General features: G+C 35.5%; 3 protein-coding genes across 3 annotated transcripts; 1 reads left to right on the top strand and 2 right to left on the bottom strand.

Moving 5' to 3' along the window:
* The first annotated feature begins 1343 nt into the window (after positions 1-1343).
* LOC121251944 (tRNA-specific adenosine deaminase TAD3) lies at positions 1344-8419 on the top strand. Its single transcript, XM_041151357.1, has 9 exons — positions 1344-1812; positions 1970-2021; positions 2399-2472; positions 2572-2693; positions 3058-3140; positions 4388-4487; positions 6288-6743; positions 7112-7224; positions 7387-8419. The coding sequence occupies exons 1-9, from the start codon at positions 1734-1736 to the stop codon at positions 7550-7552; spliced, it is 1245 nt and encodes a 414-aa protein (XP_041007291.1). The 5' UTR covers positions 1344-1733; the 3' UTR covers positions 7553-8419.
* Positions 8420-9387: 968 nt separating this feature from the next.
* LOC121251945 (phytolongin Phyl1.1-like) lies at positions 9388-11601 on the bottom strand. Its single transcript, XM_041151358.1, has 2 exons — positions 11434-11601; positions 9388-10978 (listed from the first exon to the last, which is right to left on the bottom strand). Exon 2 carries the CDS (start codon positions 10511-10513, stop codon positions 9677-9679), a length of 837 nt encoding a protein of 278 aa, XP_041007292.1. The 5' UTR covers positions 10514-10978; positions 11434-11601; the 3' UTR covers positions 9388-9676.
* Positions 11602-18062: 6461 nt separating this feature from the next.
* Positions 18063-19109, bottom strand: LOC121252104 (probable carboxylesterase 18). The gene has a single exon (XM_041151590.1). It carries the CDS (start codon positions 19107-19109, stop codon positions 18063-18065), a length of 1047 nt encoding a protein of 348 aa, XP_041007524.1.
* Between the last annotated feature and the right edge of the window lie 5836 nt (positions 19110-24945).

Consider the following 24945-nt stretch of genomic DNA (forward strand, 5'->3'; position numbering starts at 1 on the left):
ATTCGGTTTTGAATAAAATTTAGGAAGCAATCGGTATATACTAATTTTATATTTTCTAAAATCGATTAGTATTAGTTATCCTTCTAAATTTATATTTCTAATTTTACTGATTTTCGGTCTAATTTTTTAATTTTTTTAAAATATAAATTTCACAATTTATCATTAAAAATTTTTTTATAAAATAAAAAAAAAATGTTTTATACTTTTATTAATATATTATACTATATAATAATATTAATATTAGACTATTGGTATAGTTATAAATTATATATTAATATTAGTTATAAACTATTAGTAAAAACTTATAGTATTAATTATAAGTATAACTATAGTCATTAGTCTATATTAGATTATTAATATTAGTTATAAACTTTTAGTGATTTAGTATTAACATTTTATATAATAATTTATAAATTATAATAATAAATTATTTCATATATGAATATATATAATTATATATATTATATATAAAAATTTCACATAAAAATTTATAATTACACATAATATATAAAACTTATATATATTAATATATATATATATATAATATTTTGTATAAAACTTATATATACAATAATACAAATATTATTTTTTATATATATTTTTTATTAACTGATCCGGTCTGAAAAATCTTAAAACCAAAACCGGTCGATTTTCACATTCTATAAACCGGTCTCGAATCGAACCGATTCAAAACAAGTAAAATCAGTCCAATCCAGTCCGACACAGACCGGTTTTTTGGTTTTTCCACTCTAACCAATAGAACACATTTCAAGAACCAGGTGTGTACGAACCCTTTATGTTCCCTGGGCTCATATTGATGACTATTTGTGATATGTGGAGATATCTCTTGCAAAGCTTCATGCATGACAAATATGGTCGGGGTCACTATCTGTTTGTTTAAACGTCTATTAGAAATAAGTTTCCCACTCTGAGGGGGTAGGGTTCAAGCAGATTTCGGCGATTGTTTCCTGTCTTGCAGGAGGAAAACCTTGATGCCTATCAGGCCGTGCGAAAACTCATTGGTTGATAGCCAGGGAAATTTCGATGTTGTTAGAGCACTCTTCATTAGCCAAAGTTAACATTTTTTTATGAATAAGAGAAATTTACTTTTTAATTATTTCATTCACATAAATTTTTATATTAAAATAGTTATTTTTTATTATATAATAATAAAATAATATAAAATAAATTTAATTTTAATTATTCACATTAAGTTTTTACATTAAATTATATATTTATTTTTTATATAATAATAAATAATTAATAATTTTAAAAATATTTAATTTTTTTAATTATTAATTTATTTTATTTTATCATAATTTACTATTCTATCTACACGGGTCATGAAATGTGACGACGGTCACGACCCTGCATGAAACGACACCGCTCCATTATCATCAACTTTTCCATAATTTGGTCTTGGGCTTGACTGAAATTTCGGCTCGGGCTCACTCGATTACACATTAAGCCCAGCACGAACCTTAAAGACACTGACCGCACAGTTGGGTTAGAGAGGCCACCCACCCACGTGGTTGAGGTCCACATCAAGATTTGACTCAAGCCCCGAATCTTGAGCCCATGAAGATCGTCGCAACCAACGGTAGATGCGAAAGGCAGCAATGAAGGTTGCCTGGAGTTGGAGTGCCGCCACTGGACTGTGTCTCTGCAAACTGCAATACTAACTCAGAGTCAGTGGAGCGCAAAGTGTTTTGAGGGGTTAAGCAACAGAGCCAATGAATAAGCGCACTGATGCGTGGCAAATCCTTCACGTCCCAGACAAGCCTCCAATCCCGCCCGGCCAACAACCCACGGGTTGTTTCTCAAATCTACAACACCCCCCCCCCCCCCCCCCCCCCCCCCCCCCCCCCACGCTTTTATGCAGTTTTCCGATTCTTTTTTTCCACGAACTTCTATAACGTCTTCTTTTCTTTTTCCTTTTTCATTTTTTGGTTCTCTTGTGTATGTACAGTTAATGTTTTAGCTTCAGTCATTGAGCCAAAGATCGCCAACACTCTGGTAAGGTTAGCTTCAATTTCCTTCTTCTTCTTCTTTTTTTTTTTTTTTTTCTTTGTTGGAAAGACGGTGTGGCTATCTTAATTGATTTCCGAATTTCTGATTGTATTTTTTGTTACTAATCCAAACATTTCGTGTATAATGGTATTTAGATAACCTTTCTTATTTCTTTGGCGTCTTCTTAATTAGGCACTCAGTGTCCTTTTATTTGTATGTGGATATGGCTTATTCTTTGATCGATAAAGTTTTGTTCACCTATAAATAAATAAATAAAAATGGTATTTAGATAACCGGCATGGAGCCATTCGCATGGACATGCATAAACTGATATCATGTAGTTATATATTATTGTAATATTGTTAAGTAACGTCTTGTTCTTTGTTAGGCGTTTAAATCAAATAGCGCCTCTGGAGAATCTCCGCCATGTGAAGCGTGTGCAGAAGAAATATCTTGAAGGAGGTATGAGTTGCACAGGATTCTTCTTCTTTTTATATATAAATTTTTAGCATATCTCCAATATCTGCAGTTTATAATGGCGAATTTTAAATTTTTTGATAGGGAAAACTCAGTTAGCAGTAATCCTGTGTCTAGCATGTGAAAATGACAATCAGTTGGACAGCATGCAACATGATGTACGAGAGATAGTCAATGCCTACCGGCTTAGTGCTTTTATTACAAAAGTGGGTCGTCCTTTTGATATCTTAATTTGCAAGTGAATTCTTGTTGAAAACTATTTTCAAGCTTAGGGAAGAACTAGTAATATATATCTTCTGATTAGTGCCATAGCTACATCAGTGGTGACCTGCGCAAAACACTTGCATTTAAAATACATGCAAGAGAAACATCATAAGCTCAAATTAGTGATTTGATTCTTAAACTTTCTCAAGAGAAACAAGTTATCCATCCATCATCAAAGTGAAATTTTCTTAATCATTATCTTACCAATCAAAGATAGTTCCTATTATTCATCTTGTATGTTCTGCTGTGGGACTAAGCATCTAGTTAAGACTCATAAGTTTTTCTCATGGGTTTATTCTTTTTTAGGTTAGCAAATCTGCTGCGTCATCAAAAGAAGAGTGGGAAGAACAATGCAAGCTTTGGCCAACATCATATCATCCACCAACCTAGTATGCTCTTTGCCATCATTTTAATTTATTGGTGTTTTCTCATATTATCCATCATCTCTTCATGGTTTTTTATTTTATTTTATCGTAAAAGGCTAATTGATATACATCCAGTGGTCTTTAACCTTTTTTTTAAAAAAAAAAAAGGGGGATATTTTATGTCTAGTGGTCTTACAGATGAAAATGACTAGTTATCCACTCTTATTGAAAGAAAACAAGTAATCACATCCTTGTTACATTGTTTTGTGTAATAAATTTATTTGGTTAAAGAAAATAAACTTGTTTTGCCAAGTTGTTTTCTAGCTTTACACATCTTTGAATCTTTAAGGAATTTAGAATTGTTTATATAATTCTTTTTAGGCTTAGGGTGTAGTCTTCTTGAGTTTGTAATAAAGAAATAGAGCTTCAAACAAGCTGCTCTGAGCAAAGCTGAAGAGTTGGCTCTTTGAGCGTTCTAAAAACAAATTGGACTGCTGCACTTGCCAAACCTGGATGGAAACTTGTGAATGACTTGGCTTATTTGCAGCCTTAGAGGTAAATTGGCTATTCCACTGCCAATGATTCTACTGCTGAATGGGTATGCGGTGCATTGTATCTGTTGCTATGTACTTCGGGAGATTTACACTTTAAGGAGTACAAGACAATGTGCATGTGGGTGTTTCCTACTAGTTTACTTTACTTGCTTCTGAAATGACATATATTTAGAATTTCTTTCCACACTTGGGTGGCAAGGATACTTACAACAACAAAAATGTGTGGCAAGGATATGTTGTTTCAGATCATATATTAACTTCAGCTCGAACATCTATTGTTCTTTTCCTAAAAAGAGCTTTGATACATATTTTAATGCTGTCTGGAATTGGTAATCATTTTCTCTTTTTTCTTTAGGTAAAAAGAAATTTATTAAACCACGTAATTAGGCATAGCCCAAGTACAAAGGGAATACCTTGAACATCTATTCTTCTTTTCAGCTCACTAGAATGTAATTAGGTGTCTCACTTTGTATACTTCCTGTGTACTTGGGCGTTGCCTAGTTTCATTCTATTCAATAAAGCTACTTATTTACTTATCAAAAAAAAAAAAAAAGCTAGGAATTGGTAATCATTTTCTAGTTTTATTGTTCGGTATAGGCTCAATCAATTTTTTGATTTTCTTCTTTAGGACGATCCTAGTATATATTTGTCAAGATTATTATTTGTTTTATACTATACTGAATTTTTGTGCCATTTATTATTTTCTTTCAATTACAGCAATATTGATGGTATTACTGGATTTAGTGAAGAGGACTCACAGTTAGTGTTCAGCTTCATGAGATTCGCTGTGGAGTTGGCAAAGTCTGATGATGGTTTGGTACTATTACTTGTCTTTTCCCAAACTAGTTTTTTCTATTTGGGATGATGAACTTTACTAGATTGGATTACTTGATTGAAGCCCATTCTCATGATTGGAGTGATTCATCTGTTGGACTGCTTGACCAAGCTTCTGCTCATGCCACTTAAGTCAAAAGCTAATTTTTTATTTGGTTTTCTCTAGCTAAGTTCAACAGCAGTAGATTCATTTGTTTGACTTGGGGCTAACTGGTTAGTTAATCTAGAATAGGAGTATGATTCTTCTTTGTCAGCTGAGAAGCAAAATTGTTTCCGCCGTAAAACTTGTACTCAAATCTCAACTTCCTTGAGTGGTGCCAATTGGTGGTACTAGGCTAATAACACTGGGTAACATATAAGGATGTTCATGTCCATAAAAAAATATAAGTATACAAGACAGTTATGTCAAAGAATAAAATAGATCACAGCAAAATTGGTGTTGGTTTGTGCAAGGTCTCAACCTATGAAGCGTGGGATAAGGTGTGCAGACCAATTCCTTCAGGTGGGTTGGGGATAAAGAATTTGAGGAGCTTTTAATCGGGCATTGCTTGGAAAATGGTTTTGGAGATACAATTTGGAACCAGAAGCTCTATGGAAATTAGTGGTTGATTGCAAACATTTTAGGATTTGGGGGGGGGGGGGGGGGGGGGGGGGGGGGGGGGGGGATTGGTGTACTAGAGAGGGGAATGGGTCCTATGGAGTGGAGGTTTGGAAGCACATAAGACGTGGATGGGGGGTGTTTTCTTGACATACTAAATTTATGGTGGGGGAGTGTACTCGTATAAAATTTTGGAGGGATATATGGTGTGGGGAGGAGGCTCTAGCGGACGCCTTCCTATCCGTTTTTTGTGTGGCATGTGATCAAGAGGCTTCAGTGGTGAATCTCATGGTTCGTTCAAGGGATCAAGTCCATTGGAATGTCAACTTTAGTAGAGCAGCTCAAGACTGGGAACTAAACAGTTTTGAGGTGTTTTTCAGTCAAGTGTACTCTTTGAGGATGTCTGGATTGCGTGAAGATAAGCTGTGGTGGAATCAGGTAGGTAAGGGTCTTTTTACGGTTTGCTCCTTCTATAAGTCCCTTACTTTGCTTCCAAACACTCATTTCCCTTGGAGAGGATTGTGGAGGAATAAGGCGCCTCCTAAAGCACTATTTTTCACTTGAACAACAGCTCTGGGTAAGCTTCTGACCACTGATAATCTGCGGAAGCGCCGGGTTATTATTCTAGACTGGTGTTGTATGTGCAAGAAAGCTGACGAGACTGTGGATCATTTTTGCTACACTGTGAGATAGCTAGAGCCCTGTGGAGCGACGTGTTCATTCGAATAAGGTTAAATTGGGTGATGCTTACTATAGTGGTAGAGTTATTGGCTAGCTGGATAATGCTAGGTGGTGCTCCACAAATCAAAGCTGTGTGGAAGATGGTTCCTATTTGCATTATGTGGTGCATATGGTGAGAGCGTAACGAGTGGACATTTGAAGATAAGGACCGGACAATAGAGGATCTTAGAATTTTATTTTTCCGCACCTTATTTCTTTGGGCTATTTTTCATTGTTGTTATTAGTCTGGTCTAAAATTGATTGTGTATTTGGACTGTAGGACACCCTGATGTTTAGTCCTAGAGACTTTGCAGTGTATTAGTATTACTAAGTGAACTAATTGAGGTTATCTTGGAAGTGAAGCTATGATGTTAATTGAAGCACATATGAAGCACGCTCTTAGCACTGCTGAAGTTGTGACCACTTCTTTTAGTTTTGCCTGCCTATTCTCCTCTGCTTTTTCAGATAGTGAATGCTGCAGTGATTGTGGATCCTTCAGTTAAGCAAGTAATTGCAAGTGCACGTGATGAAATCTGCTCTTGGAATACTTGTAATAACAAAAGCAGCATTCAAACTAGCTCCTCTCAACAGCTAGAAGTCTGCATTACCCGTTCCATTTCCAATGTCGTAACAGATGACTCTCTACTTTCAAAGGCTTCCACCAATGAACTCGGGCGATTTACTGATGTTTCTTGTTTATACCCTTGGCGGTGGGCTGAGCAACAATTGTCTTCACCAAATTCTTGTTACTGGCACCCTTTACGACATGCTGCCCTTGTGGCCATTGAATCCTCTGCTGCTAGGGACAGACTACTTTTCCATGGTTCGAGAGAGATTGAAGATAAGTCCTTTGACATGGAACATATACAGTCTCCTTCCACAGGCTCTCCAGCAAAAAGACAAAAACTAAATATGAAAAATGTGAGTTACTTTTATCTTTGTCAGGACTGGAGAACTTCATATAGGGCCTATTTTGGGATCCGCTAGTTTCTGTGCAGGGTGCACAGACAATGAAGCAGCTCAAAAGGTTCTCTTTTGTTTTTCAAAATTTCAAAAGCACAGTTATGTTTTAACCTGATATAGTTAAAAGAAAATTTATTTTGTATAAAAGAATCCAAAAAACCACAGATCTTTTTGGCATGTCTTTGACTCATTTATTGGAACCATATTTTTTGTTGCCAGAGCAACAAAAAATTGTCCAAAATAATCATATCCCTTGAATAAATTGTTTGAACCTTCTTTTGGAAGATTCATACTGTTGGAAGGTATAAGTCGGTACTTTATTTCAGGTTGAGGATCATGCGAAACTGGATACTCTTGCTGAAGGTAATAGTTCTGTATCAGCCAGACCTTATCTATGCACTGGGTACGACATATACCTTGTTTGGGAGCCATGCACAATGTAAGCTGTAGTTCTAAAAGTATCTTTCCTGTCAAAAAATGCTTCTCCACTTCGCTCAACCTTTCTATGATTCTATCCTGTTATCAAGTCTTCTTTTTCTTTTTTTTTTTTTTTTTTTTTTTTTTTTTTTAATTTGAATGATATCTATTTTTCTGATTGTAGGTGTGCAATGGCACTTGTCCATCAAAGAATTAGGCGCATATTTTATGCTTTCACAAATCCCAATGCTGGTGCCTTGGGTAGTGTTCACAGATTACAGGGGGAGAAGAGCTTAAACCATCACTACGCTGTTTTCAGGGTCTTGTTGCCCGAAGAAGTGATGGTCTGAAATAAAGACGGGTAATGCCAAAAACCATTATTCAAGTTCCTCATTTGTAATAGCTCAAGGAGAGTGTGATCTTTTTGCTTGTTCTTTGTAATTGAATCTTAACTAAATATTAACTAGAAAGAAGGCCCTTGGATACTGAAATGCATTCTTCCATTGTATGCGGTCGGTTTGTTACAGCCTTTTGCCTTTTTCCTATGCAGAAAACCATTTACTTTTTTGTTCCTCTTCAAGGATTGTGTTGATATATTGTCTTGATATTTGCATTAAGATTGGTATGGTAATTCATGTCAAGTTAGAGACATTTTAAATGATGCTGCTTCTTCTTTGCATCCAAGCATATGTCTTCAAAGCGGTGTTCGTTGATTTTAATATGCATTAGGCGTCGCGTGGTATGGTAATTGAGCCGGTTTGGGAGATAACTGGGGTAAAAATAAAAAATAGTCCATAACTGGCTGAATAATAGCTTCTTTAAAGTTGAAGATCACACGATGTACCAAACTTTACCAATGCAAATTTACCAACACACGTGTGTGATGTTTGGTACATCAATAAACTGGCTTGTCATGTATACTTTTCTCATCAATTACTTCATTTGGGTGGTGTTTTCCTTGTGAATTACTGAGAGTCTATTTAAAGGCCAAGAATTCTATCACACAATTTGAGATCAGAAGTTTCATTCAAACAATCAAGACCCGGTCCTCTCTATATTATCCCACTGAGGCTTGGCTGAAATGCTTACGCTGCGATTTTCGAAAGAAATTGCTCCTACTCCTTCACACATAAACTGAAAGACACACTCCAAGTAGGATGACAATGCAATGGTAGAACCAAGAGCCTCATGAAGCCAGTTGAACCAAAACAAAGATGGCAAGTCTTAGCATATAGACAACAAACTCAGACATCATAGACCCTTGCTGATGGATCATGTTGAAAATAGACAGTTAACAAGGCACTGCAAGAAGAAGAAATTTAATAGAACACACTCACCATAAATGAAGATGAACTTGTTACTGGGCCCCCGAAGGACATATTTCAAGCATACTGGCAATAAAACTTACAAAATTGAGACCCCTCGCTCTGCTGTCAAGGAAATCTATTCGATGCCTCAATAGAAAATTCAGAAAGGAAAGAGATAAACCTCTATGCTTCCCCGGGCCCTATCTAGGAAAAAACGTAGCAAAGATATAAAAAGGTATAAAAGATCATTCTCAACACACTTCTCCAGACCGCATCCAAAACAAAAACACAAAATAAACTGCTCTGCCATGCCTGCCTGATTTTAATGAAGGCATACACTGTAACTAGGAATGAGGGATGAACTGGTTGGCAGGCAGGCAGGCACCGTAATACAAAGGCAGCAAATTACCATCATAGTCAGGCTTGAATGCAGATCTTGCCACATGAATAATGTGTGTGTGCACGCTTTGACTATTGAATTCATGGTTCTACTTCTCAACAAAAGCTGTTAGTATGTCCTGTGCGCGCGTGCACACACATTCTTAACTCAATGTCTTCAGTTCACAAGGAAAACGCACTATCCTTTAAAAAATAAAAATGTCCTGTACAATGATGCAAGAATTTCATAAATAATTCTTTAGCCATCTAGCCCAAATAGATTTAAAAATTATTGAATATAACCAATGATAGACAAAACTAGATTAAATATTTAACATGAGAATTAACAGCTTCATGATGATTGAAGAGAAGAATGAAAAAATGAAAGCATTATTAAGCCCCAAAATAAGTACGATGCTTCACTGCAAGAAATAAATAGAAAGAACGTAGCAAAGATTGGAGGTTAAAGAACATCTCTCACTGTCTTAGCAATCAAAATATAGAATCATTAAAACCAACAACTTCATAATCTTACGAACACTTCACATACATATACAAAAACTATAAAGACACAGTGAGTTTCCTAGATCATACCTTCAGTTATACATTAAAAATCTCATCAACAAGATTAGCACGTGGCTTTCCCTCATTCACTTTCTGCACAAGCCAATTATTCTTCAAAGAATTTGAAATTTGAATGGTTGTCTTCCAAATCATGATGGTGCCAATTTCGAACTTAACTTTGAAACTTCAACTAATCTTTAAAATCTGACAGAAACGACAAACCTTTTAATGGTGGCAAGAAATACCGTGACAGATTGATAGCCAGATCACGAACAGTATTATACAGACAGCTGCGTCAATGGCAAGAACAATCCGTATTTGACGCCAATACTTCTTTCGAATGCTTTGAGAGCCTGATCTAACCCTCATAGAACCTAAATCCTTCTGTAGTGAGACTGAGGAACCTACCCCACCTTGATTATGAGAATCCAGACTGTCCAAATCAACCTTGACGACTCTATCTGTAGATCTTCGGTTCTCCTCCAACTCAATGTCTCTTATTGCAACCACACTATCCTTTGCCCTCTTCTTATCTTGCTTGCTAGATTTTCCCAACAAAGGGGATTTTGTAGAACTACCAGGTTCAATTTGTCCATTTACATTACTTGGTAATTGAGACAGACCTACATGAAGTGATGAGGGTGTTTCACCAGTCCAATCACTGCCACCATGAGAAACATTCTCCAATGTAGTGATCAAGCGCCTGATGATAGGCACTAATTGCTCCTGTAAGCCAATTGAGCTCATACTTGAAAAACTTCCCCTTGAACCTTTTCTAGCAATCTTCTTAAATTCATCTCTCACACGTTCTAGAAATCTAAGTACACCTGAGTTACCTAGACCCTCATCAACAATTGTGAAATAAACATACCCATCTTCCATAAAAAACCCGAAAGTTCTTTTACACGCCGTCTCAAAATACCACCTGTGGAACGGGGGAGTCTTTTCCAAGCACAAAACAGCCAAGTTCTCAACTTCTTGGTCTCCACCACTATAGGTGTACAAAACTCTGTTACCCCTTGAAACGCAACAATAATAAACTGTGTTCTGAATTGTATCCATTAATATAGCGATTAAAAACTCCCTCAGTTTGGTCGGCAGCCAACTCTACTTGGAAACCAAGTTTGACTGTGGATTATCTTGGTATCTTTCTTTCTGGGTTCTAGAACTTCAACAGCAGCTTAAGTTTAAAGTGGACCAAGCATTCTTATCATCATACAAATTTGAGAGTCACCACTTCTGATATAAAGCTCTGTAATAACTAAAAAGCTATTACCTTTTCTGGATAATAAACAATCTAAGCAGCCAAGATTTTGCAAAAGAAAAAGACCAATAAACTCCTCAGCCAAAGAGGCAATAACCAAACAAAGTGCAAGTAATTCCTCTGCAACAAGCGCAAAAGCCTTCAATTAATGCCCACCCAGTTCCTCGGCAAAATATTCAAATCAGGAATTAAGTCCCTCGTGCCTGCATAGGGTTCTTCGCACACCCAAACAACAAAAGCACTACACTGCCATGGCATGCACTCTGTAATCAGCAGAACAAAAAATACAGAAAATCAGCGAAAATATATCATAGATTTGAACAAGCCCAAATGAGTTTTAATCGAAAATCAATTTAAAAAATTTTAATAAAAAAAGACACCCTGGGTTTTTCACAACCCAATACACGTACTGAATCCAAGAGTGCCCACGACTGTAATATATGAAACAAGCTGAAAACAATTCGACACAAACAATTACCAAAAACATCAACTTTTGAGGGAAACCGATCAAAATCTCTAAAGATCCAAAGGCAAGAATTTTATTTAAAGTAACGACTAAACAACAATCAACCTCTGATTGCCGAGAAATGTTGAGAGAGAGAGAGAGAGAGAGGACTTAAAACTTCTGCAGTTGAGAGACAAATACATATATAAAATAATACTTCAACCATGATCGGGGTTGCCAAGCAGATAATCTGAAGTTTCTCTAAGCACTTACCTTTGCAGAGAATCCTCCAAAGAGAATTGCATTAGAAGCTCAGCAGAAGAATAATAGCAGTAGCCGAGCTTGGAGAGAGAGAGAGAGAGAGAGAGAGAGAGAGAGTCTTGACTTTTGATCATCGGTATTAGAAAGGTCATGCGACAAATGTTACGCGTTGCCATGAAATGAAGTGTTTTCGAAGGACAGTACTTGACTTTTTGACTGCCTCCTTGGTCCTTTTTGGTACTTGCCATCTCTAAGCTCTATAATTATTTTATAAATAATTTTGATTTAAGATTGAATTTATAAAAATATTATTAAAGTGTGTTTTGTAACCATTGGCCTCGACTCCGAATGCCTGTAAAAGAGAAGGGTGTAGTGGTATGGTGTATCAATGATACTTCCGATGCCAATGTCAAAAGATATTAAATGTTGGGAAGAAAAAAGTAAGAGTAGAGAGTTTAGGATGATTAACCTCATTTTCTTATCGGCTCACTTATTTATACCTAATTTCTTGAAGGATCTTTGACTCTTCTATCGCTGTAATGATCACATTATGTTCTTAGTAGCATGGCGCTACATTTAATGTAGCCACTCTTGTTAGTAACAGGAACTCGACCCTAGCGTCGATCGTGTGACATTGCATTTAGTACGACTAACTCTGTCGAGGACAGGATCTCGATCGGTCTTTTCCTTATTAATACGCCGAATTTGAGAGAATGCTACTTGTTTCTCCCTTCTTAGGCCGACCGAGGCTTCCCTCTTTAATTCTTCACCTGCCAAGTCATGGGTCACAAGCTTCGATGAAGTTACTTGGGCTCAACCCAGTTGGTTACAGCTGCTTCCAAATAAAAAAGTGATTGTAAGAGTTAGTGACAAGCATTTTGCTTGAGTAAGAGCATTCGCAAATGCAAAAAATTTAAGGTGTTTGGCTAATAGAACTGAAAAATAGGTTGCGTTGGATTATACAAGTTTAAAATAAGGTGGCTTTTAACTACAATAAACTACATCCTTCGGTTATATTTGATTGAAATTGTAGCTCGACCAAAATGGATAAAAAATTCTTTCTTTCTCCCGAAATAGTCTCTCTCTTCCCTCAATTTTTCCTTTGTGTTTACCAAACTCCTTTTTTTCCCTCAGTTTCTTCCTCCTGCATGAACTATCTCTCTGTTTTTCCCTTATGCCTTTTATCTTCTACTAGGGTTTCATTTTCGTGCCTTTTCTCTCTCGTCGTTGAAGCCCTCGTATCTTTTCTCTTTCGTCCTTCGCACGAAAATGAGAAAAACCTCTGTCTGAGTTTTAGATAGACCTTCATCGCAACAACAACAGTCCTTTGTTCGGTCAGTCTCCCATGGCTCTACTTTTCTGTAAAAAGTAGAACTTTTGTTTTCTTTGACAGTTTTAACTCAAGATTTACATGTATTTATTGACTTTTTATTTTTTATTTTCATTTTGGTTTTTGTCTCAGATGTTTTCATAGAGAATCTAGGATTGAGAAATTTTCTCATCGTCATTTGTGAAAAGTGGAGAGAGAGAGAGAGAGAGAGAGAGAGAGAGAGAGAGAATCTTCCACCTTCGCAGTATGAATTAGAAAATAATAATTTTCTACAGTATGATATAATTCCTTATTCATACCAATCTTCCATCTTCGCCAATTTCTTACTTCTCTCTGAAACACTTCCTCTCATCGACCTTTGTAAGCATTTCTCTTTTGTTGTATTTTTGTTCTTTGACATGCTACGGTGTCGGGAATCCGAGACTATATGGGTTTGTTATTTTATTTTATTTCTTAGTTTTTTTTCAGCCTTCTTGGTGTAATAGGGTTCTCGAGTGCTTTACAATCTGGCTATAATGGATGCCTGAATTTGTTGTGAAGCTTGTCTGTTTGACTTGATTTTAGTTCCTTTGCCTTGATCTCTGGAGTAAAAACTATATAATTATCATACCTTTTTGTTGGATTGTCTTCTTCTCGTCAATTTTGACTCCATGCACAAATTGATTTGTATTACCACATAGTTGTTCATAATTTTTTTCTAATATCTCAATTTGTTGTTTGAAAATTAAACATTCAGTCATGAACTCTGTAGAATTTTAAATGATCTAGATTTTTATGTTCACATGTACTAGTATAATTCACTACATATGAGCTACAAGGAGGGTGACTATTTTGTGGATTGATGTCATATTGATTCTAATTAAGCTTGTTGAAAGCATGGCACTCTATGAAGGTCAGATTGTATTTGTGAAAAATAAACTAATCTAAATTTTGGTATTCTTTTCGTTCTTATGTTTCTAGGATAGAGCTATTAAACTTGTTGAATGAATGACTCTCTCAGGGGCTTGTCATGATAGAGGGGAGGTGAGGATCCATGAAAGTTTGGATGAGCTTAGCATTGATTTCTATAGTTTTATGACTTTGGTACTTAGTTTAACGACATGATTTTAGAGGCCACGCAAAGTACAACCTGGTCTTTGTCTCATATTTGATTGCACTTTCCTAATCTATAAAAAAATTTAAATTGCTCAATATTCAATTGAATCAATCATTTAAAGTGGATTTGCATGGTTGAAATGCAATGCCTACTGTGGCCCTTGGAAAATCATCTAGGTAGTCTTGTTTGTTTAATTTCATTTTGAATCGTTATATAATTCTCTGTTATTTAGTTTATAAAGATAGTACTAATGATTTTCCATTACATGCAACATCTGACGAAGTAATTCAAATGTAGAACTGTGAATTTGATGTGGAGATCTCCAGAGGGGCAAAGATTCTTAATCAGAAACCACTTGATGAGGCTCGACCCCAAGAGGTTCTTCCTTCATATGAAAATAGGCAACAAGATCCTTCCAGATCTTAACAGTGCTGTGAATTGTGGAATTGTAACACTGCTACATCTGAGTGTTTTAATTACACTTGTTGTTGTCTTGGAATTGTTTGGCAGTATTTTAATTGTGGAATGATGTAGTGTTTTACTTATTGGTGCAATTAGATGTTGTAATTTCATTGTCTCTACTGTAGAAGAGTTGTTTTGTTATGATTTTTAGAGTTTCTCTACCAATCATACGTTAATTATAATTTGATTATTAATTAACATATAGTTAGTAGAATTGTAAAATATGACAAAAATGAATTAGAAAAAAAAATATTGTTATTAAATTAATAATATTTTTTTATTATTTTAGCTAATAGATTGATAATCTAATATGAGAATAGATTTTAAGTGAAATAACCAAATGTAAAATTATGTGATATTATGCAAATTATGACTTTGCATTTGCATAATAAAGAGCTCTAAGTCGACGGTATAACCAATGTGACATCTCCGAAAGAACTTGTACATATCCTTTTTCACGTGACATCGGACGTCGATAGGGTTCAAAGGCACGAACTTGTATCCTTTTGAGCTTTCATGGTTCTAATATTACATGAGTTACAATCCCGCTACATACAGGAGACTTTGCACAGGAGAGCTGCGCTGAGATGCTATGTCAGCGTGTATTAAAAAAAGAAAAAACTAAATAAAAGATAGAAAAAAATGCATACGGAAATTGCAATAAAGATGAAAAAGAAACAAAGAGGAGGGAAACTACAGTTCTCCATCGCTGTAATCCATTTCCTGCGCAAAGCGTCTAGCATTTTCCAATGGCAACACACTACATACCCTTCTCCACATGTACATCTGATTCTTCAGCACAACCTGAATTTCCCTCTGCAGATTCAGGCAAAGCTCATGTAGGCTCTTGATGGCAGTATCCATATCACTATCACATTCTTGTAATGCTCTCTCAAGAATCTAAAAGGAAAAATCCATTGCTATAACTCATGCAATCCAAGGCAAAAAATGATCTCTAGCATTATACAGAACGGCCTTGATGACATGGCCGAGTCAAAGACTACTCAAATTAAACATATTTATGAAAAATCCCTCGGACTTCTTTGCCAAAAAATTCTACAACTCGTCTTGCAATTTCAGATTAAATGTTTAAACAACCTTGATTTAACTACATTCAGATTCAGAGAGAGAGAGAGAGAGAGAGAACATAGAACAAAGAATAGAGAACCCATACCTGGCACTACAATTAAAAAAATTATAAGTCCAAGTCATAAGAACATTGCAAAAATTTGTCTTTCAACTTAATTTAATTGGAGAAATTCCACATAAAAGGATACTAAATTCAAATTTGATCTATCAGAAATTATCTTAGCCTTCTGAAAAGGCCCTAGACAAAACTGAATAGTCATGTTACAATCAACAAAACAAAGTCTCTATTTCCGTTTGGCTAATAAGAAAAAGAAAGGTTAATATTAAAGCGCGACAAAAAAAATCTAAACTTTCAAGATAGAACTTCTCCAGTAAATTAAATCATCATAACCATTCCATTGAAAACAAATTCCCACAATAAATTACACAAAAATTAACTAAAAAATTAGTTGGAGAAAGGGAGATGGATACATAGAGTTCCTTATGAGGAAAGACGGAGCGGAGCTGATCAAGAAGCGACAGCGTAGAAAATAGAATCGAATAAGAAGAGGAGCAGCGGAGCCTCTTGAAGGAGGGTGAAGATGGAGGTGTGAGAGGAAGGAAACTGGGAAGGGGAGCACGAGATGAGTTTCAGAAACTGGGATGAAACGCACCGTTTAGGAAAATTCTTAAAAGCGCCGTAGACTCTCGCGTTTGTTCGTGCGCATCTTCCGCCAACTCTCCTGTATACAGAGTTTTTCAAGAAAAAAAACTCATAAAAATACAATAAACATTACAACTCATCTCAACTAATCATTACAATTTTTTTAAATTCTCATACAAAAATATAATAAAAAATTCAAAATTTTCAAATTTCAAAAAAATAATAACATTAAAAAATAGTATTATAATAATATTTTATTCAACTTTTAAATTTCATCTCATCTCAACTCATTATTCAAACCTCACATTAAAAGTATGTGCCTTCAGACCTTTTGACATGCAAAAGAGGTTAGCATTTGTGGGAAATGCACATGAAATTATTTGTTTTGGCCCATTCTCTGATCCATGCATGCTTAACAATACCTCCAAACCAATTGACATCATCGAAAGGGCACATGACGAATAATGTTCTTGAAAGCAAAGTCCAACATTAAAAAGATGGAAGAAAGGGCAGCCCGGCAAACATAAAGACAACAAACAAAAAATAATTAAATGCAGGGGAAGAATATAAATTGTATATGCAATATTAATGCCCTTGATGTATGGTACGTTAAGCGCTGTACGTAACGCGCTGGCCTGCGTCTTTCTAAATTCTAAATAGAATTAAAAATAGGAAAATGATTTACCTATAATATTTTGTATAACATATTATACAACAATGTATTAAATGAAGGGTATTTTTATAAAACATCTTATAAAAGTAACATAATTTTATAAAAATATTTCTTATTTAATATATTGTTATACAATGTGTTGTACAAAATATTGTGGGTATATCATTACTCTTCACCATTAATAGTACTGAAGCTAATGTCTTTCAGTGTCATTCCTTGAACGCCTCCCTAAATTCTTTCTCATGATTAACACAACCAGAGCTTGATCTTGCATCCTCTACGCGCGGAGTTGTTTTTGGAGAATAATTCTCACATGATCTCCATATATACCTTCACTCAGTAACAATTCAAGTACAAGTCAGTCCATTTAGTTGAGATATGAGACTATGAGTAGAAGTCAAGCTGGTCAATTTAATTTCTGTCGAGTCCTAATTAAAGTCAAGAGACAATTATTTATTTATTTGTTAGTAATTATATTCCTAGAGTTAATTTACGTGTAGTCATAGTCAAGTATTGATCAGTAGCTGTATTTCAGTCCTAGTAGTTAGTATCTAGTCCTCGTATATCGATTGAGTTTCATTACAAGTTGTGTTCTTGTATTAATGATCTCATTATATATATATATATATATAGCTCACTATAACACCCATCACGCATCCCGTAACACGATGGAGCCTATATATACCAGAGTATCATGGTATGGCTCGTGTTTCTTCACGAGCATGGAACCAGCTCCAGCCTCCAATATTGAATTCATGATGTATTTACACTTCTTGAAATATAATAATTTTACTTATGAATCTCAGTTTGAAGTAATTTTTACAGTTGATCATGTATGTAAACTTCAGAGATTTATAAATATATACTTGGAAACATTAAATCATAATAAAGTAAGATTTATTTGACACTCACATTAAGGTCTTATTTGGATTGAAAAATGAGATGAGGTAGTTTTAGATGAATTAATAAAATATTGTTAGAATATTATTTTTTAATATTATTATTATTATTTTGAGATTTTAAAAAGTTGAATTATTTATTATATTTGATGTAAAAATTTAAAATAATTATAATAATAACATAAAATAAATTGACACTTCTCAATCGGCCTAATTAACGTAGTTGGAGTTTGGACGAAGTTGGATTGCTATTTAATTCGAACCTGAGATTATTGGATTTTTTATTATAATAATGCTAAACAGACAGGGTACGACCCCTCATTAGTGCCTTCTAACATGAACAGAGTCCGTATGTCTTCTCTCCTTCTTATTCCGTAACGGACCAAGAAAACGATAATGAAAGAGCAGTCACAGGTCATCATCAACGTTCACAAGTACACCAATGCAGATTACACCTTTTCTTTGGCCATCTGCATCTCCATGAAATCCTTCACTTCCCGCAAGAACAAACAAGACTCGGGTATCTCCTTGAAACCTGAAAAGCCATGCACAGCATTCGGATACTCGACCACATACACTTGTTTCCCAGATTTCTTCAGCCCTTCGTAGTACATTATATTCCGATCACGTAACGGGTCACACCCTCCGATGAAAAGAAGCGTGGGAGGGAATCTCAATCCTGAGATGTCAACCGCATTAGGTCCGAATACATTTACCGCCGCATGGTCCCTGTCCGTCCCCTCCGGCAAGAAAGCCCTCCAATACCAGTCTATCGCATCCAATGTCAGAAAAGGACCCCGGGAAAATCGTATCTCCGATTTAACTCGGTCCTCCCCTCCAAAAAATGGTTGTATGGCTATGAGCCCGAGGAGGTTCACCCTCTTGAAGTCGTGCTCGGCAGCTCTAACCGCCACTTGGTGGGCCAGGTTCCCTCCGGCACTCTCTCCGGCTAGGAAACAACGGCTAAGATCAGCATTGGCTGGTAAACCTTCGGTGTCCATTTCGTCGATGAATCTCAGCACGTCGAACCCGTCTTCGTACTGGCACGGAAGCCGATGTTTCGGCGCGAGTCTGTAGTTTACGGAAACAATGATGGCTCGAAGTTCTCGCGAGAGTCGGCGTGCCGCAGTGTCAACAATCATTGAGTTGGCGTGGCCAATGGCGAAGCCGCCGCCGTGGTAAAAGACGATGATGGGCATGCCGGATACGCCGTTGTCACTGCCAGTACTGGTAGTGGGGCTTGGGTTGAAGAGGCGGAACCAGAGATTGCGAGAATGGTCAACGGTGATGTCGGAGGAAGCAACGCTATCAGAACCGCGTCGGGGATTGGGAGAGGGAGGAATTTTTGGGTCAAAGAAGTTGATGAGGCGGCGGTTGACGGTCATATTGGGGCGGAGAGAGCGCTCGATGACCCAAGAAATTGCTCCTAAAAAGAGCTTCAGCTTCCATGGCAGGTTTGGTTTGGGGGTTGCGGTTTCTTCGTCCGTTTCACCCATGAATGACCTCTCGCTCTCTCTCCCCGCCTCTCTTTCTCTCGCGCGCACAAGAGTATACCAATGAATTGGTCATGATCCATTGCACAACTTAAATAAAAAAATTTAATTAATGAAAACTTGGACGAAAGTGGCAGCAGGCCGGAGTGCTAGGGAATGTTAGGTCCAACATCAATCCAAACTCATTAAACTACAAAACAAATAAATAAAAGAATAACCGTTTCTTTGAACGAAACGAAGTATAGAGCCCATTGATCTGAACGATATATAATGGAGTCCGGTCCCCGGAGTCCTGTACAAATTTGCATGTAGATCATCATGTAGATATCAGTGTCTTGATCACATGAATAATTATATATAGGCCATCTTGATCATCACAATTATAATTCTATCTCCAATCACGACAGCCAGGCCGCGCCGTTCAATCATGTCTTGGCATGTTAGGCAATTGCTTGAAGCCCTCAAGGCGCGCCTCTTTGTGAAAATAAATATTAATGGCCTCTATTAAGAATTAAAAGCCCTTAGATTCCCTAAGAAATTATATTGATCTTAAAATTACTAATTAGGGAAATAATATTCTAATGCCTCACGAATTAAAGTCTCTAAAAAAGAGATTGGAAAGACTATTAAGAAATAAAAACTAGCTTCTAACAAAAAACTATTTCTTATTAATGATATAAATAATTATTAACTTTTTTAGTTTATATAAAAGAGAAAATTGTTGGTGTAATTGAGAAAAAAACTAAATGAAGCAAACGGAAACAATTACAATATATAGTTTAATGATTAAAATAAAGTAGAAATTTATAATATTTATATTCAGCATGATATATAGTTTATTACATTATTGCATCGGAATTAAAAAGGTTTTTCAAAATTTTTGCCTAGACCTTAAGTTAAATTGGCCACCCCTCACGATAACTTGTAGTACTAGAACCCCATTAATTTCCTTCTTACTAAGATAATAAATTAATACAAATGATTAAATCTACATCTTTCTATAAGTTTAAATTTTTTAAATAAATGATTATCTCACACGGTATCAAAGCAAAATTCTTAAATTTAAATTCTAGCTAATTTATTGAGAGAATGTCTAATCCAGATATAAGAAGAATTAAAAGGGTACTGTAAAGATAAAATAATTAAATCTACCATCAAATTACACAACAAGCGATGATTTCGAACTTACTCACCTGAAAAAAATAAATAAAATCTGTTAAGTGTCAATGCATTTGCTAGATGACACAAAAGAAGTCAACGCAAAATATATATACATCAAATAGCTGGACAACAACGGCAGAGCTACGCTGACTTGTTGTAAGGATGAATTAAATCATTATTTTCCTCGTTAAGAAAAAGGTTAAGCGTGAATTCTTTCAGAGAAAACACCGAGAAAAATAAAAGCGGATGCACCAATATTGATTATTGGGCTCATTAAAATATTAGTGCAACTCTAAAAATTCTTGGACGGGAAACCGCATGTGAGCATCGATAGGATTAACGGGAACATAAAGTTAAGATATGATTTAGAAAATTAAATTTATGAATTAATTAATTTAAACAGGACGAGCGGTGATCTATGATGTGAGAGCTGACTCTACATATGCTTCATCAATTTAATTAAGCATTCTATGTGTTGGCCAATGACGGAATACGCATTGTTCTGTAGTACTACCGTGGCGGCATCTTTTAACGTGAAAAGAAATAAATTTGAAGTTCAATTTCACAGTAAATCTTAAAATCATAATTATATATAATAAAAGTTACGTCTGGGTAAAGTTATCTTTAAAGAGAACTTTCATTTTGAAGAAAAAATATAAAGTTTTTCATGTGTATATATATATATATTTAGAAATAAGATTCTAAAAAACACAACTTAGAATCTCGTTTAGATTTCCTATTATCGTATTTCATGTAATAATATTCATCAATTATCATTTTTGTAAATATATTTTTAGAAATTTTGTTCTCAATAAAAACTAACAGGTGATTTTTTATAAAATCATTTTTCACTCAGCTAGTACGTAAATTAGTTTATACTAGCAGTTTTATTTATTTTAAATATGGATGTTTTGGTGCCACATTCATTATATAATGCTACAATTGAGGCTTCAAATAAATTTTGTCTTGCTTAATAAAATCTAAAAAATAAAAGTTGTCAACTATTTTTTCATATAAAATGTCACTTTAAATTCTATATTAAGAAACTTAATCTAATACAATCAAGAAGTTTGGAGTCCATAAAATTATATTTCATACATTTACTTTTAGTTTTAGGCGTTTTTTAGAATTTACCAATCAAATTGAAAGAACGGTTAGGAGTAAAGAAATTAATTTTGAAGGGACCACGTTATTGTAAATACATGATCTATAGGAATTAAATAAAATTTTGGACTACATAAAAAAATGGAAGAGAAGCATTTCTATGTATATAATTTTTTTGGGGAGCCAATTTTCATATAAAAAAGTTTTGAGAAAAAATAGAAAAAAAAAAATTTAATTTTGAAAAACCAACTTTGGGCCTAACGTGGCTCGGCCGCCACTAGTGTTGGGATCCACCTATGAGAGATTAAGGCAGCATTTGGATGTTGAGCAGAACTTATATCTTTATGAATAATAGTGAGTTGAGTAGTGAAAAGAGTTATGTGAGGTCTATCTAAACTGAGTTTAAAGTGTGTTTAGATATTAAATAAGTTTAGTATTTTTTATGTAAAGTTTAAAAAAGTTGTGGATCCCACGTGTAAGGTGGTTTTGAGTTAAGATGAGTTTAGTAATTTAAGAGTTGGGTGTTTGGATTTTAAACTCAGTTTAAAATTAGTCTGAACTCAGCTGAGTCTTACAACCAAACACAGCCAAAATTTAACACTTCTTATTAGCTTGGCTTAGGGGTGGGCATCTGGCCCCTTAGCGGGGGTGGGTTGGGCCCAATCCCGACCTGCATTTTCTCCTCCCTGCCCTCGTTTATTGAGTCAGACATTGATTAAGTAAGACTCATGTAATACATTGGTCTCCTATATAAAAGTTAGCCTAGGAGGCCAATGCAATGTAATGCAATCTTGTGAATATAAGTCTAATAAATTTAAAAATTAGGTTATTAGTTTATAAATTATGGTTATATATATATTTACAAATTTAAATTTACAAGTTAAATTATATAATAGTTTGGGTCCAAAAATCATAAATAAGTTTTAGGTCCAATGGGTCATCGGTACCATTAGAATGGGCGGGGGCAGGGCATATGAGATGTCGGCCCCCGCCCGACCCCCCTCCAACATATGCAAGTAACACCCCTAGCCTGGTCTAACCTTTTGGAATAAGTGTCAAATTACATGCTTAGGTGATTAAAAATGAGTATATATATAATATGGGGTTGAAGATTATTGGACCAAGCTCTTTTTATGGGGTTGAGGATTAGGGTTGCACAAGACAACCTTTTTGGTGTGGCTTTGAAGTAGTTGATTAGGCCGTTGGAATAGAAGTATAGAACCATGAGATTAAGGGTGAAAGCTGAACCGACAACTATTATACATGGACAAAATTGGCCCAAACCGACCGGTAAAGGGGGAGAAAATCGGCGACGTCAGTTTCGGTGTAATCCCAATCAGTCGTCGATGTCCCTTTGGTGTTGCGAATGGTTCAAAATTCATAAATTTAGGTGCGAGACTACGAGTCTCGACCGTGCGATGAGAGAGAAAGAGAGATGGCTTGGCATCGCGATGAGAGAGAGATGGGAGGTGAGATATGAGAGAGAGAGAGAGAGAGAGAGAGAGAGAGAGAGAGAGAGAGAGAGAGAGAGTTTGGAGAAGAAGAATAAGGAGGGAAGAGGGGGTATTAAACCTTAAATTGAAATGACGTCGTTTGGTGTGTTAAACCAAACGGTGTCGTTTCATTCATTTTTTTTTCTAGACAATACGTGTAAAACGATGCCGTTTCATTTAAATGAAACAATGTCGTTTTACCTAAAATATATATAAACAAAATAGAGATATATAATTGGCCAGTTCAACGGTTTTAATCAGGTTCAAATCAGAACCGAACTAGTCGACATTGGTTTAAACTTATATCTACTGTCAGCCAATAGGTTCTCTACCGGTTTCAGCCGGTTTCGTACTCCGGCAGCTTGTGCTCGTCGGTCCCGGCCGGTTTAAACGGATTTTGTACACCCCTACATGAGATGCTTGTGCCGTACGATTTTGAGAATGAAAGTGTTAGGCTTGACAAGAGATCAAGCTGAGAAGATAATCTAATTGGTGGTCTGCCAGTTTGGTTTGAGGCTGAGCAGATTTGGTCCGGTTGAGATAAATATAAATGATAATGAGAATTAGCAGCAGAATTTGGGCGATCGAGGAGAAATAGCAAGAAAAATGGAAGATTACGTACTGATCATAACTTAACTTAGCAAAATGAGCCATCACCTTTTTTTTCTCCAGTGAAGGCATCACCAATTCCCCATAACCTAACCCTCCACCTCCTCCTTGCTCCAAAAAGAGCAACATTTTGCCGGTTGTTATAGAGATTTTATTGATAGATGTACGTTCTTAGCCAATGCATTGGTGCTTGGCATCCATTTTAGGGAATGTATGAAAATAATTTATGCCTCATCTTGTTTCATCTCATTTCTTTTTTTCATACATTATTTAAATATAAATATTTTTAAATTAATCATTACAATTTTTTCAAACTAATCATTATAATTTTTTCAAACTTCCAAACAAAAAATAAAAAATAAATTACTTTTTTCAAATTTTAAAATAAAAATAATATTAAAAAATAATATTATAACAAGATTTTAACTTTATAATATTTTTTTATTTAACTTTTTCTCTCTCATTCTCAAAATCTAATAAATATTTAATTCAAATTATCTCATTACTATTCGTAAATTATCTTACTTCTATTCATTAAATTCTCGTCCCATTTCATTTTCAAGTATTTCTCTGGTCAACGCTACGATACAAACTTGGTTAGAGCATTGACTTTTTCATGCGGTCCAAAATATGCGCGCTTCTTGAATTGATGGACCAAATGGTCGACAAGAAATTAGTTATCCAATTCAGACCAACCACTTGACACAAAAGTAGCGATTAATTTAATTGGGCGACAGAATCAATTAATACGTTGCCAATAATCCTGATATGAAATGAAAATTAATGTGCATTGGCCCGGCAAAACAAATAGTCTTCCATGCCATTCCAAATGGCCCTTTGACCACTTACATTATATATGTTAGTTCATTTAACATTAATTTAGAGTCAAATACTTCCAACGGTCGTGAAAACCACGTTGCCATGCACCCAAACCCACGCACGCTTGTGAACGACATGCATGCCCCCCCCCCCCCCCCCCCCCAATATTCAATATATATTCGTGATTTCTAATTCAACTCGCATTGTAGTTCGTTCGAGAGAACACGTCTCTAGGTAGCAACTGGGCTTTATTATATCATTTTATTTTGTGTGCATTGACAACGTGCATGTTTCAACAGAAGTTTTCAAATGTGAGATACGCCGTGATCGCTGCGTGCGTGTTTTGTTGACGGGATCTTAGAGACTCGCTCAGGATCACCTCCCTTTTTTGTAACTTATGAAAGCTTTTGACATTCTTTATGCGAAGAAGTATAACTTGCCGTGGTTGCATGGAAATCTGGAGTTTGGATAATCGATCTAGAACTTTAATGGGAACCCTAATTGAATTTAATTTTGCAGTATCTGCTAGCTGCAGCTGTCTACTATTTTGCAGAATGCAGATAATCTTTCGTGTTAATCTGATTAAACTCAACATATGAAATACTTGATCAAGCTAATTGATAGGCATAACAATATACTCAAAAAGATTCCTA

The sequence above is a fragment of the Juglans microcarpa x Juglans regia genome, chromosome 2S (assembly GCF_004785595.1).
Source record: "Juglans microcarpa x Juglans regia isolate MS1-56 chromosome 2S, Jm3101_v1.0, whole genome shotgun sequence".
NCBI lineage: Eukaryota > Viridiplantae > Streptophyta > Magnoliopsida > Fagales > Juglandaceae > Juglans > Juglans microcarpa x Juglans regia.

What these genes read in the sequence shown, in the direction of transcription:
- LOC121251944 (XM_041151357.1), top strand. Translation starts at nt 1,734, where the DNA reads ATGAATAAGCGCACTGATGCGTGGCAAATCCTTCACGTCCCAGACAAG. An exon ending in ATCGCCAACACTCTGGTAAG is followed by an intron (nt 2,022 to 2,398) that starts GTTAGCTTCAAT and finishes GTTCTTTGTTAG; the next exon opens with GCGTTTAAATCAAATAGCGC. An exon ending in TCATATCATCCACCAACCTA is followed by an intron (nt 3,141 to 4,387) that starts GTATGCTCTTTG and finishes TTTCAATTACAG; the next exon opens with CAATATTGATGGTATTACTG.
- LOC121251945 (XM_041151358.1), bottom strand. Translation starts at nt 10,513, where the DNA reads ATGGATACAATTCAGAACACAGTTTATTATTGTTGCGTTTCAAGGGGT.
- LOC121252104 (XM_041151590.1), bottom strand. Translation starts at nt 19,109, where the DNA reads ATGGGTGAAACGGACGAAGAAACCGCAACCCCCAAACCAAACCTGCCA.